Source organism: Globicephala melas, chromosome 3, assembly GCF_963455315.2.
Source record: "Globicephala melas chromosome 3, mGloMel1.2, whole genome shotgun sequence".
In the NCBI taxonomy this organism is placed as follows: Eukaryota; Metazoa; Chordata; class Mammalia; order Artiodactyla; family Delphinidae; genus Globicephala; species Globicephala melas.
Window position 1 is genome coordinate 6,633,307 of NC_083316.1, and position 12,806 is coordinate 6,646,112.

Here is a 12,806-nt window from a genome sequence, read left to right on the forward strand (position 1 = left end):
CTCTTGTTGGATGTAAACACTTTCACAGAACATAAGTATGAGACAAGGCCACTCTGTGACTGATAGGTCAAGACAAGAAAAATTTTAAAAGACCATTTTGTAATCTTGCTTAAACACAGAATGTCATCCAAGCCACGGACTATAAACATCTCCCTCTCTCAGCTGATGTGAGTGACTGACTGTTCTTTATCAATTATTGCTTTAGTTTCCCTTTCAGTCTGCCCTCCTTACAGATAGGATTTATTAAGATACCAATCATAACATTATTCTCACTTCATGACTGCTTCCAACAGAGAGCAAAGCTCCACTTCCCTAAGATCTCCCCCAAATCACCAGCCAAAGTCCAAATCCTGTAATAGGTTCTTTCTAATACCTCCTGCTGGGACACATGCAATTCCCCCTGGGGTGGATGTGCTCCATCATTGCAACAAGCAACAAACTCAACCTGTTCAAATACAGATGAGCTCTTGGTGGCCTCTGGCTGAAGGACATTGACAACCCACAGCCAAGCATGTGGTCATGAGCCTGGGGCCACTGTGTTCAGTGGGGTCAAAAGTCAGGAAGGTCTAGATGGAAACAGAAGAGTGTGAAGTACAAGTCAGAACCTTCCCTTCCGGGAACCCTGATATCTATCTCTCAACCATCTCAATCTTCAGAGATCAGTGGTTGCTGCTGAACTGTTGCCTCCCCTAAATCTCAAGAAAACACCTCTTTTGGCCACTTAATTACCTACTCACTCAGAACCGTATGTGGGAGTCCCAGCTTGACCAAGCCTAAGGAGCACTCCCATGCACAACCTTTATCCTCTTTCCAGAGGAAACCGATTCCTGCTTTGTTCCAGAAGTCCTCTGTATTCCCACTGTAGGGTTAAGACTTGATTTCATCACGTTTTAAAGCCAGTTATCATTTAATAAGTTTATTCTGTAAGCTACTCATTTTTGTTGTTCTTTGTCTCTCATTTTCACTGTTTTTGTGTGCTGTTCATTATTATTTTTTTTAATCTCTTAACGGGAAGCTGCAGTGAGTACTGGAATAGGGTGACATCACAAGTATTTTCAATCCAATACCTTCACTAAAAAATCAGGCCCTTTGTCACCTATGCAGGTGGTGGAGACCACTACATGCCAACCAGGTGTTCATGCCCCACCCCACTGTAGTAAGGAGCTCCCCTAGTGGTCCAACCAGGAACTCCCTTTATTATCACAGCAAGTGCGGTCACATGACTAATTCTTGCCAATATTATGGGGGAGGAAGTGATGTGTGTTACTTTTGGGCAGGCATGTTTAAAAATGACTTTGCCTTCTCTACTCTTTCTTCCTCTCCCCCTTTTTTTTTCAGCTGGAAGTTGAGGGCGCAGAGACTCAATGGATGGCTACTTCAAAGATGGTGAGCCAGATCCCTGAGCCCCAAATGGTTGGCCAGAAACACAACCATGTAAGGATGTATGGGACAGCTATGTAAGGGAGAAAATACACTCTATTGTGTCAGTCCACCAAATGTGGAGGTTTACTCCAATTGAGTTATTCCAAGTATGTTACTGGTGTTCCTCTAAGTAACAACATGAGTATGTCATTCTTTTTGAAAGAATAGTTCCATCAACATTCAGTCTTTGCTTTAACTGGCAAAGTTAGGATTGTTGGTTTTGCTTTCTAATTACCTCAAAGACAAAGTTAACAGCACACGCTCTGTGGGAAGGGGGCAGGGTCAGAACGTGTGATAAACCATTTCTATTTCTAGTTATCCTCTAAGCATCCTCTAAGTCAAAAGTAAGGAAACTTTTCCTGTAAAGAGTAAAAGAGTAAATATTTTCAGCTTTGTGGTTCACATAGATCTCTGTTGCATATCCTTTTGTTTTTTAACAGCCCTTTAAAAATGTAAAAGCTATTCTTAGCTTATAAGTCGAATAATAACAGACCTTGGGCAGGATCTGGCCCATGAGTCCAAGCTTACAAATGTCTGCTCTAAGTGACTGGAAGATGTAGGACTTGAAGGAGGATGTACTGATCAGTAAGACCCCTCTAGGGACCATAGGTGGATGCATTCCACTTTCAGGCTATGAACTCCTTGAAGACTGTTGGAGAAGGTCATTGAGAGGACGTGACCACTGGTTGACACACAAGCTGGACCTCGGCAATTAGAAGCCCCTCACTCTCTCCCCTGTCCTTGGGATGTGCTTTCTGCCCACTGTTCCTACAGTCGAGCCATTTGCAAGGATGTAGCATTGAGGGGGCAGTGTGTTGGTGAGACCATATGGGTGATACACATGACTGAACCCACTGAAGGCCTCTATACAAGCTCTTAAGATTCTGGTGGGAAGCAGGGGCAGAGATCTACTCATATTGTGGTTGTCTGAGACAAGCCTCCTTTGTAGTCTCTTGCCTATTAAATGTGTCTCTTTCTTTGCTCTCTCTTTGCCCTTCGTGGGGAGGCAGTTTCAGATTTTACCTGGGAAAGCTCCTGAGTCTGCAAACCAACAAAGGCAAGAATCATGTTCTCTGTTTTCATCTTAACCATTATTTCACTTAATATAGGGCTTTCAATTTTATTCAGTTTTAACTCTTTTGTTGCTATGTGCAAAGCTCTGTTAGGACTCTAGACTTACACATAAAATATATGCCCCTCCCCCAAATAGAAACAGTTAAACTGAATAAAATTTAGCTATTTAATTTTAATTATACTGGAAAATTGAGATCATAATTCCAGAACAGAATACTAAGCATTTTATAACATACAATTCTGTCATGGTACTCTTTCTAGCAGCCATAGTCTTTGCCATCATTGAATGCCCACATCACTTTCAATTGTTATTATCTAAATGTGGGAGCTTCAGAGAAAGTAGTGCTTGCTTTTTACTTTGACTTGATACACTTGGAAACAGTAAAAATATTTGTAAATTTTATGTGAGGCTTCTATCTCAATAGAAATAAAAAAGTAATATAAATTCTATCTGATAGGATTATGGTGATCTCACCTAGGGATTTGCTATCATAGGTTATTTTTACTTTCTCCAACTCACTCTAAGGCATATTTGGATATGTAATTATTCTGCACATAAAAATCCCTTCACAAAGGTCAGAGGTTGGGAAAGTCTGGACTCCCAGAGAAAGTTGGGGGCTAAGTAACAGGAGGAGTCATAGTTTCCTTGTTCGCTTGAGTTGATTAAGTTCTTCGCACCTGATGGATGAATATCCCTGCCAGAATGAACATATTGGAATTCCATTCTATGAGCAAAACCAAAGACATCTGGTTTGTGCCCTGCTGAAACTCACTACTCATGCCAACATCCTTTAGTGGGTTTAACAATTGGGAACCCAGAGAACTCATGTGTATTTGTGACACCATAATGGATTTTGAGCCTGTGTAATTAATGAATGAATCCCTAGCAGATATGTTTGCTGAACTAAGATGTGTATGTTATTTTTCTATTTTAATCTCTGCATCACGTATCAGGTTTTTTAGCTCTGGCTCTGGAAGTAGCTGCCTTTGAATTGCTACAACTTCCCCTAAGGAGCTTATCTCCCTGAAGTAATACCTCTACTAAATTGAATCCAAATTTTTACTTGAATAAATACAATAAATACAACTGGAGAGACCCATAGTGAAAAAAAAATTATGATTATAGCAAAGAAACTCAGTGTAATGAAATCAACAACAACACTGTAACTTACCTGTTTTTCACAATTCTTCATGATAACAGAATAGGTCCAGAGTACACATTGCAAAGCTCTGTGTTAACGAAGACCGTCTCTAGAACTGGACTTCTTATGTGTCTACTGTGTCCATGATGCTCATCTTTTGATGTGGAATTTTCCTTTCTAACTTCTATACCTGATTCTCACAGGATGTACTTTTCATTGAATGCACAGTGGTGAGTGGATACAGTTTTCTTCATCCTGCTGGGATACCTGAGATTATTATCAGTATGTGGAAGAAAACATCCTGTGTTCAGGAAGAGACCCTTAACAGTCCTGACAGCTTCTGCCCAGAGACATTCTCACTATAGACAAATGATCTTTTTTAGAGAGAAATCTTGCTTATTAAGAGCTCCAATATCATAGTGATAATCACAAGTCTGATTAGCATTAGTTATTAGGATAATTCTACAAATACGACTCTACCAACATTTGAAGGTGCCTTCTGTTATGAAAATGTATGCTAAAATATCACATTTCAAATGACAATTTTGTTTTTTTGTTGTTGTTGTTGTTTTCTTGGTTATTTTTGGCTGCGTTGGGTCTTTGTTTTTGTGCACGGGCTTTCTCTAGTTGCATCGAGCGGGAGTTACTCTTCATTGCAGTGCACAGTCTTCTTATTGCAGTGTTTCCTCTTGTTGCGGAACACAGGCTCTAGGCTCACGAGCTTCAGTAGTTGTGGCGCATAGGCTCAGTAGTTGTGGCTCATGAGCTCTAGAGCACAGGCTCAGTAGTTGTGGTGCATGGGCTTAGTTGCTCTGTAGCATGTGGGATCTTCCCGGGCCAGGGTTTGAACCCATGTCCCCTGCATTGGCAGGCGGATTCTTAACCACTGCCCTCAAATGACAATTGAATACTTATTTATTTATTTATTTATTTATTTATTTATTTATTTATTTATTTATTTTTTGTGGTACGCAGGCCTCTCACTGTTGTGGCCTCTCCCGTTGTGGAGCACAGCCTCCGGACCTGCAGGCTCAGGGGCCATGGCTCACGGGCCCAGTCGCTCCGCAGCATGTGGGATCCTCCCGGACTGGGGCACGAACCCATGTCTGCCGCATCAGCAGGCGTACTCTCAACCACTGTGCCACCAGGGAAGCCCCAGCATGTTCTTAATAAAGATGTCTACACACAAAGTGGGGCTGTGATGAGGTTTTCATGGCCAGGAATTGTGATGAAAAGAGATCTTGAAGAGTTTTTGGATTTTGTAGGGCTTCTGCCACTAAGATATCGTAATCAATGACTACCTCTTCACTTTGGTAGTGACTTGAGTTGAGACCTATTCACAGGGTTGTTACTCAGAAAAATCTGCAAATACAACCATGAATCTCTATGCAATACTCATATACTGTTTAAATTATTTTGTTTCTCCTCTTTGGAGTTAATAGAGCATCACTTATACTTCTCCTGATTGCTCAAGGATATTTGAAATACACTCAAGGCGTTGAATCTTGACTATTGATCTGTGGTCCTAACTTTATATTATTACTTTAAGGAGTCACACAAATGGCTACTTAAAAAATACACTTGTCTGAAAGTCACATCTGGGACTTCTTGGCAAAGCAAGGAGGAAGCTGATGTTATTGCTGCAAGGATGTTTATTCACAAGTTGTTCTCCTCCATTTAATTGTATTTTCATGTTTTAGCATCAACATTTAGTATTAGTGAATGAATGAATTCATTAAATATGAGTAAATAATTGCATACCTTTTTTGGGGCTTTGAGTATACAGTATCTCCATCAAAATTAACTCGGCTGGTTTTCTAAAGGGTTAAGACAAAACTTCTGATAAAATAAGCTTAGTGATTAAAATATATATACACAACTGTGGAGTGTGAACATGTTCTTTTATTCTTGCGTCCATTTTTCCACTCTTTTCAGATTAGCTTGGGGTAAATTAATTAAGTCTGCATCCTGCTGGGCAAAGTCCTTTCCTCATTACTGTATTTCTGCTCCCCTCTCTTTCCTCTTGACACTGATAGACCTCAAGACCGAAAATAGATACTAATTATTTTCCACCTTTACCCCTCACTGTTCAAAGCAGTGATGTTTTGACTGTGACATTAACACAGAGCTCACGAAAGCCACACAAAGTGAATGAACTCACGAAGAAAGATTTTGTTGAGTTCAAGGTACAAACAACACAAGGCACAAATAAGAAAACAAATGTTGTATAGAAAATGTTCCCCACTCTGTTTTTAACGCCGATGGGTAATGGTGTTACATACAGAGGGTAATGCTTGTCCCGGTGGTCACAGGGCATCGCTCCGTTGCTGCCTTTTCACATGAATCAGCACCAGTACTGCCCAGCTCTTGTCCCTCACGTACACTGTCCTGCTTCCAAGGAAACAAAACTAACTTATTGGAGAAATTACGTGAAAAATAGATTCTGGATTCAGAGGGCACCTGTGTTGACGGAACTTTGTGAAGATTTGAGACTCCAGAATCATCTGTTACCTGAACTGCACCCAAGAACAACCTCTTGCCTCCACACTGAGATGTTTAGGAATCTCATCCTGCAGTCACTGAGTGGAAAATTTGTTCCCAAGGAAATTAACACTCTTCACCTTGAGAAAGAAAGAGAAAATAAGAAAATTCAAAGCAAACGAATTACCGGCCGTATGTAAAAAAAATGGCAATCGTTTGACTAGCTCGTTACAAGGAATGTTTTGTGGTCTGAAAACACGACAAAACTATCTTGTCTGTAGGGTATTAACGTACAGATAGTGAACTCATTAGTACAGATCCTGAATGATCAACCTATCATTGTTTCCATAATAGAATTTACAAAGCAATTTTGGATTTACACCGAACCTCTATATAACACCTCCATGGGGTAGAAAAGACAACAATTTTATTCCTTTTAGAGAGGAAGAAACCCAGGCTCAGAAACCTTCAGTAATTACATAAAGTCACCAGTTCAAAAATGAAGAAGCTGGAACCAGACCTCAGGTATCCTGATGTTTACCCAGGGCTTTTCCTGATGCCCAGTGATAAAAATGTGTCAATGTATAATATAGTTAGTATGATGGTTAGTTGTACGTGTTAACTTGACTGGGCCATGAGGTGCCCAGATATTTGGTCAAGCATCATTGTAGATGTTTCTGTGAGGGTGTTTTTGGTGTGTTTTGCTTGAAATAAACATTTAAATTGGTAGACTGAGTAAAGCAGTCTCAATCTCTCTCTCTTTGTCTCTCTCTGTCTCTGTTTATCTCTGTCTCTCTACACACACACACACACACACACACACACACACACACGCACACCCTATTGGTTCTGTTTCCTCTCTGGAGAACACTGACTAATACAGTTAGCCTCTCTGACTGAGCAAAATTCTGATTCATAGTTGGCACTAAAGTTTCATCATTTAGGGTTCTACGAAGCCAAAAACTAGGTGAACAAATTTAAGTGCACAAATGTCTGGCATTAAAACACAGAAAAGAATTAAATGTATAATTTTTGTATGGCCTCTGTCATTTGTAAAGAAATTGTATTATCTTTTAGTCCAGAGCACTTCAACATTTTTGTTTGCATAACCTCTAAACAAATTTTTAAAAACTACTGACCACTCAAACATTTTTATATAAACATCTAAAATTTGTTAACATACTTTCAAATATCTGTAAAGAATATGTTTTTTATTGTATTATGCACTGCATATGAGGATTAAATCTATTTTCACCAAACTGTGAAACTGGAGCTGCAAGTTTACCTCATTCTTTAAAGGAAAATGTCCACTGCACAGACAGATTGACATGAAGTCTTCTTTCTCACGTTCACCAAATCAAACTTATATCCTTCCAAAAAATAGTGTGAATTTATGTTTTATTTCTAATAAACATGATGATAGATGTCTATACAACAGCTTTTTCAGTTCTGAGTTCTATTTTCAATGTAGAGGATAGATAGATCATAGATAAATAGGTGGAGAGATAGATAAATACATAGATGCATAGATACAGAGATCGACCAATCACAGATAGACAGCTAGACTGACAGGGCCTTAGTGTACCTGGCCAAATACGGTTTGACACTTCAGTATTTCTTCCTGAAGTTTCTCTTTTTCGCTTTCATGGGACTCTTCCGCAAATGTGGAAATTATAAATCACACCTGGGTTTGGTGCCTGCAGGTTTGCACACCTCAAAGCCAGGCATCACAGGAAGATGGGATGAGTGGGAAGTTTGCCTTCCTTCTGTAGGGTGAGAGAAGCACCACTGTGAAAGGGGAGGAGAGAGAAAAGAAACAGCCAATCACAGGGCACCAGGCACATCAAGCTTAGGAAAGAGCTCATGGGGTTGGAGGATCTGGAAACTGACTCCCTTAAAGCTCAGTCATCCCTCTGCATGCCCAAGAAATTGTATCACTGCAGAGGTTTGGATACCGCACTGGGACCACAGCTCTTCTTACCATTGTCAGCAAAGTGTGTGCTCCCTAAACCTGTGAGGTGTTCCACAAAATAAGGGTTCCAAGGCCAACATCAGTCGTATTTTGCAAATAAGCAATTGAAAGCTTCTGTTACATCATGAAGAAGATACCAAATAAAGATTTTTAAGATATTGATACTACATGAAAAAAGACAGTGCTGGAAGTAAAACCATGGGCCAACATCTGCTATGTATGTCAGTAACAAAATCCTAAAGAAAATATTAGCAAAGTGAAGTCAGCAAGTTAAAAGAAAAAGTATAAAGACTTAACAACTGAATTAAGTTTATGGTAGAAATTCAAGTTTGGTTTAACAATCAAGAATCAAAAAATATAATTAGTAAATAACAAATTAAAGGAAAAATATGAGCATCTCAATAGATAAAGAATTTGCATATTGTACAATTCTTTAACCCATCTTGATAAATGCCTTTGATACTGGGGATAAAAAGAAAAATTTCATAGGAATGTTTATACAATTTAGGAACATATAATTCTTATATAAACAATGTGAAAAAATAGGAAAAGTTACCAAACTCATCTGATGGGGTGTCGCTATCATCTTGATAGCAAGAATAAAGTAAAACAATGGGCCACTTTTATGTATAAACATAAGCAAAAATCCTAAACAACATTAGAAAAACAAATCTAGAAATTCTTGTAAAATAAAACATTGTAATTAGTTAGGGCTTTCTTTAGAAATTATAAAATGTTTTAACATTTAAAAAGTTTAATGTTATTTTTCACATTAACAAATGAGAAAACATACAAGATTATCTGAAAATATGTAGAAAAATAAGATTCAGCAACCATTCAAGATTGCTACATTTCTTAACAAACTAAGAATAGTAAAAAAAAACTTCTTAAGTTGTAACACTACCAAAAACTAAAGTGAATAATATTCATAGCATTAAAACATTAAAATTATTCTCATTAAATTTAAAGTCAGAAACATCTCTATTATTCAATAATGTACCTGAAGTTCTTAGCCTGTTTAATAAGATTAGAAAAATATATTGATATAAATATATTCATTAATTACAGAAAATATAATTGGCTACATAGAAAATTAAAAAGGAATATTAAGATAAATAGATTTAAGTGGTAATTTCTAGCTGCATGATTAATATAGAAAAATAAATAGCATTTCTATCATCAGAAATTACCAAACTAAAAATAAATTAAAAAATAAAACATTTAGAATAGTTACCAAATTCTTTAGTGAAAAGGGGAATACAAGCATGTACAAGATTTTTATGGATAAAAATTGTAAAGTTTTATAAAGTATTAGAAGTCTTGAAGAAAATCAAGGGAGCCATAGACCATTTCCATGGATGAAAGATTCAGTATTTTAACGTTATTAATTGTCTCCATATAAAATTGAATGAAACATATTGAATACACAAAATTATGTATAAAATTCATTATATAAAGTATAATGAATATGCAAATTAAATGAAAACCAATGAAATCTTAAAAGAATTTCCTACAGACCTTAACATGTTCTTTCTAAGATTCATGAGATGAAGGAAAGCTTCTAGTTATCAAGTATATTATAAAGCTATATTATTAGAGGGAGAAAAGTTTGGAAATATTCTATCTATGATGAAAAGTTGGTATATGAGAGAAATTGCATCTTGAATCTGTGGGTAAATGAAGAAATATTGATACTTCATAGATGGTATTGGTTGAATCCACTATGTACATAGGACACAGTACAAACACAGGAAAAATTAAATTGGGTCTATATACCTCATACTATTCTTAAAATTAGCTTCAGCTATATCAAAGTCCTAAATATGAAATAAGTGTAACATTTTACTGGAAAACTAAGATTATCTTTATAACCACAAGAGAATTCTATCTTAAATCGTGACACAAAAGGCACCCATACTAAGGGTAAATTTTAATAGTGTGACTCTTAAAATTAAATCTAGTAACCATGAAAAAAATACAATAGACAGAATTAAAGAGAAAATCACAGACTGAGAGAAGATACTTACAACATATATAATAGTATATAAGATTAGTATCAAGTACTTATAAAAACTTTAACAATGGAAAAGAAGCCAACGATACAAGCAATTAATTTGCAAAAGGCCATCATTCATTTCTATTAACGTGAAAAAATACTCATCCTCACTAGAAATCAGAATAAAAAAAGTTTAACACACTGATGAGCTAGCTCAGATCCATCATATTAGCAAAGTTAAAAAGTCTGATGATACAAATTTTGGCAAAGATATACAGAACAAATAAATCTTATATGTTATTTGTGAAAGGTTCAGTAGGTAGAAACAAGTTTGGGAGCAACTTGGCAAATAATTCCTAAAGACAATGCTATGCTGAGTATCATCCAAAAATTTCATTTCTAGAAATGAAGTGAAGCGGGGGGAGTAGATGAAGCAAACACAGCAATAGTCACTGCTAGGCTGGTTGTTAAATACATGGGGGTTAGTAATACATTCTCTCTGCTCTTGAGTATGGTTATATTTTTCATAATAAAAGCCATTTTAAAAATGAAAAAGGCATTACATTTTATAGTGTTCAGAAAATCCACCCCCCCACCTTTTCCAAAAGAAAAAGCACAAAATTACACAAAACACAAATTCACAACAATGAGTTAATATGCTATTTCCCCCCTCAATTGCCCTTTCAGTGCTTCAAGACGTTTGAAAGTTGTGTGCCGTACACATCACAGAAACATGTTCCCTTGGAACTGACTTGTTATTTTGCATTGGAATTTGAAAGCTGCAAAGTGTGAGGTGGGCCACCCCTTTCCCTAATTAATGTAACTAATGTACCCCAGATTGATGAAAAGACATTTTCTGAGTGAAGGGCTTGAGCCAAAAGCTCGATTTCTAAACATCGCATATCGTCCTTTGTTAGCTGGATGCAGGGTTTTTGTTTGTTTTGTTTATTATTGTATCTCTTGTGCCAAGATGGGTGCCTTGAGCACAGTAGGTCCTCAAAAAAGACTTGATACACGAGAAAAATCACAATATGTGTGATTCGTCTAGCATTCGGAGTGATCCATTTCCCTGTGTATTATGTTTCTTCTGTAAAGAACAGGTGCATGAAAAATGGACATTTTGAGAACACGGTAGTCTTCTTTTTCCTAGCTGCTTCCCGTAGGAATTCACTTCTATTGGAATCTCTTGAGAAGTGGAGATGCCCCCATAAGTGCCTGTCTGAAGGACAGGGGCTGAAGTGATTTTCTTTTGACTCCACGGATCATTAGCTGAAGTTTGCTCCCAGGGGATTTCAGTCCCAGAACTTCTGAACTGCGTTTGCACATGGGCCAACCCGACAAAGTGCCATCAGAGAAGGACGTGGCGTGGAGGTGGAGAGTGTGTGCACAGTTGAGGGAAGGGGCTGTAAGCACAAGCTGAGCCTGAACTTGCATCACACCGCCTGCACTGGCCTTCGTCAAAATCAAAGGTGAGCTGAGGGACGGTGATGCTTGGTGGCGAGGGGACTTGCTACAGGTTAACACTCACACCATTCAGAGCTATGTGCACCAACATTAAGTCACTTTGTCACCGAGTCTTTAAAGCCGTAACTGGCTGCAATGTTCATAAAAGAAGAATTGATGAATGTGTGGTATCTGCTGCCTCTAAAGCCTCTGTAAAGCTGCCGTGTGGAGTCTTAGCTTGTTGCAAGTTGCAATAACTAGCTCTTTTGATTAGAGAGGTTTTCCCGAGGCGCCACACACAATTGGCCCCTGAATGTATCACCATGCAGCCCCGTTATTGTCTGGTGTTTTTCTCCCACTGTTTGGCATGTGACTTAGTAGGGCACACAGGGCATCCTGTCCCCCTGTCTGGCCAGCATGATGTGCTCAATCTAGTGACTCAGCCTGGCTCTCCATACAAGGTCATAGCAGTCAAGGTCATTGTCTGTACTTTTACTGAGAAGGTAGTTGAAAAAATGGTAGCATTAACCTAGCCTGGGAGAAGTCACTGATTATATTTGGCTGGAGTTGCCCAATTTAAATGAGAATGAATTTTGATCCCTTTTATTGATGGGAATTGAAAAGGATGCATTTGTGTATCAGATATTTTTTCCTGCATGACAAGCAAACCCAAAATGTAGTGGCTTAAAAGAACTCTTTATTTAACTTATAGGTTCTGTGGGTGAGTGATTCAGCTGAGGTTCCTTGAAGGATTTATTTGATTTATCCAGGGCACACTCAGGTATCTGTGGTCGGCTGCTGGGTCTGATGGCCCGAGCTAGGTGGCTCATCTCTGCTCACCTTGCATGCGAGCTCATCTAGTGCTGGAGACCCCAGGGCAGGAGGCAAGGGGTACACAAGGCAACTGAACCAGGAGCTGCCAGACCACCAGGTGAAGCAATGGCCAGAGAGAGAAGGTGGGACTAAAAGATAACCTGCCCAGTGGCTGGAGAGCCATCGGTGCTCCTATAGCTTGAAATAATGCTTCATTTTGAGCTACAAGAATAGTCACATTTTCTCTTTTAAATTTTTTCAGGCCCTAATTGATTTACAGTTTTCAGAATCTCCTCATTTGAAAATAAAAATTGATGAAAATTAGATGAGGAATACAGAAAATGTATAATAGTTTAAGAAAATTATCAGAAAGTAATACAAATTACAAATATAAGTCCCCCGATAATATTATATTATTGCAAGACATCATGTTAGTGTTACCAGGAGAGGCTCAGCGCTGTGC

General features: G+C 38.1%; 1 protein-coding gene across 1 annotated transcript in view; it reads right to left on the bottom strand.

Annotated features, from left to right (window-relative positions):
* Positions 1-7,782: 7,782 nt before the first annotated feature.
* Positions 7,783-12,806, bottom strand: part of LOC132596979 (semaphorin-5A-like) — a 267,256-nt gene continuing 262,232 nt past the window's right edge. Inside the window, exon 7 of the mRNA XM_060295387.1 lies at positions 7,783-7,907. Coding sequence (XP_060151370.1) covers positions 7,834-7,907 — 74 coding nt within the window. The 3' untranslated portion in view covers positions 7,783-7,833. The remainder of the gene's footprint in view (positions 7,908-12,806) is intronic.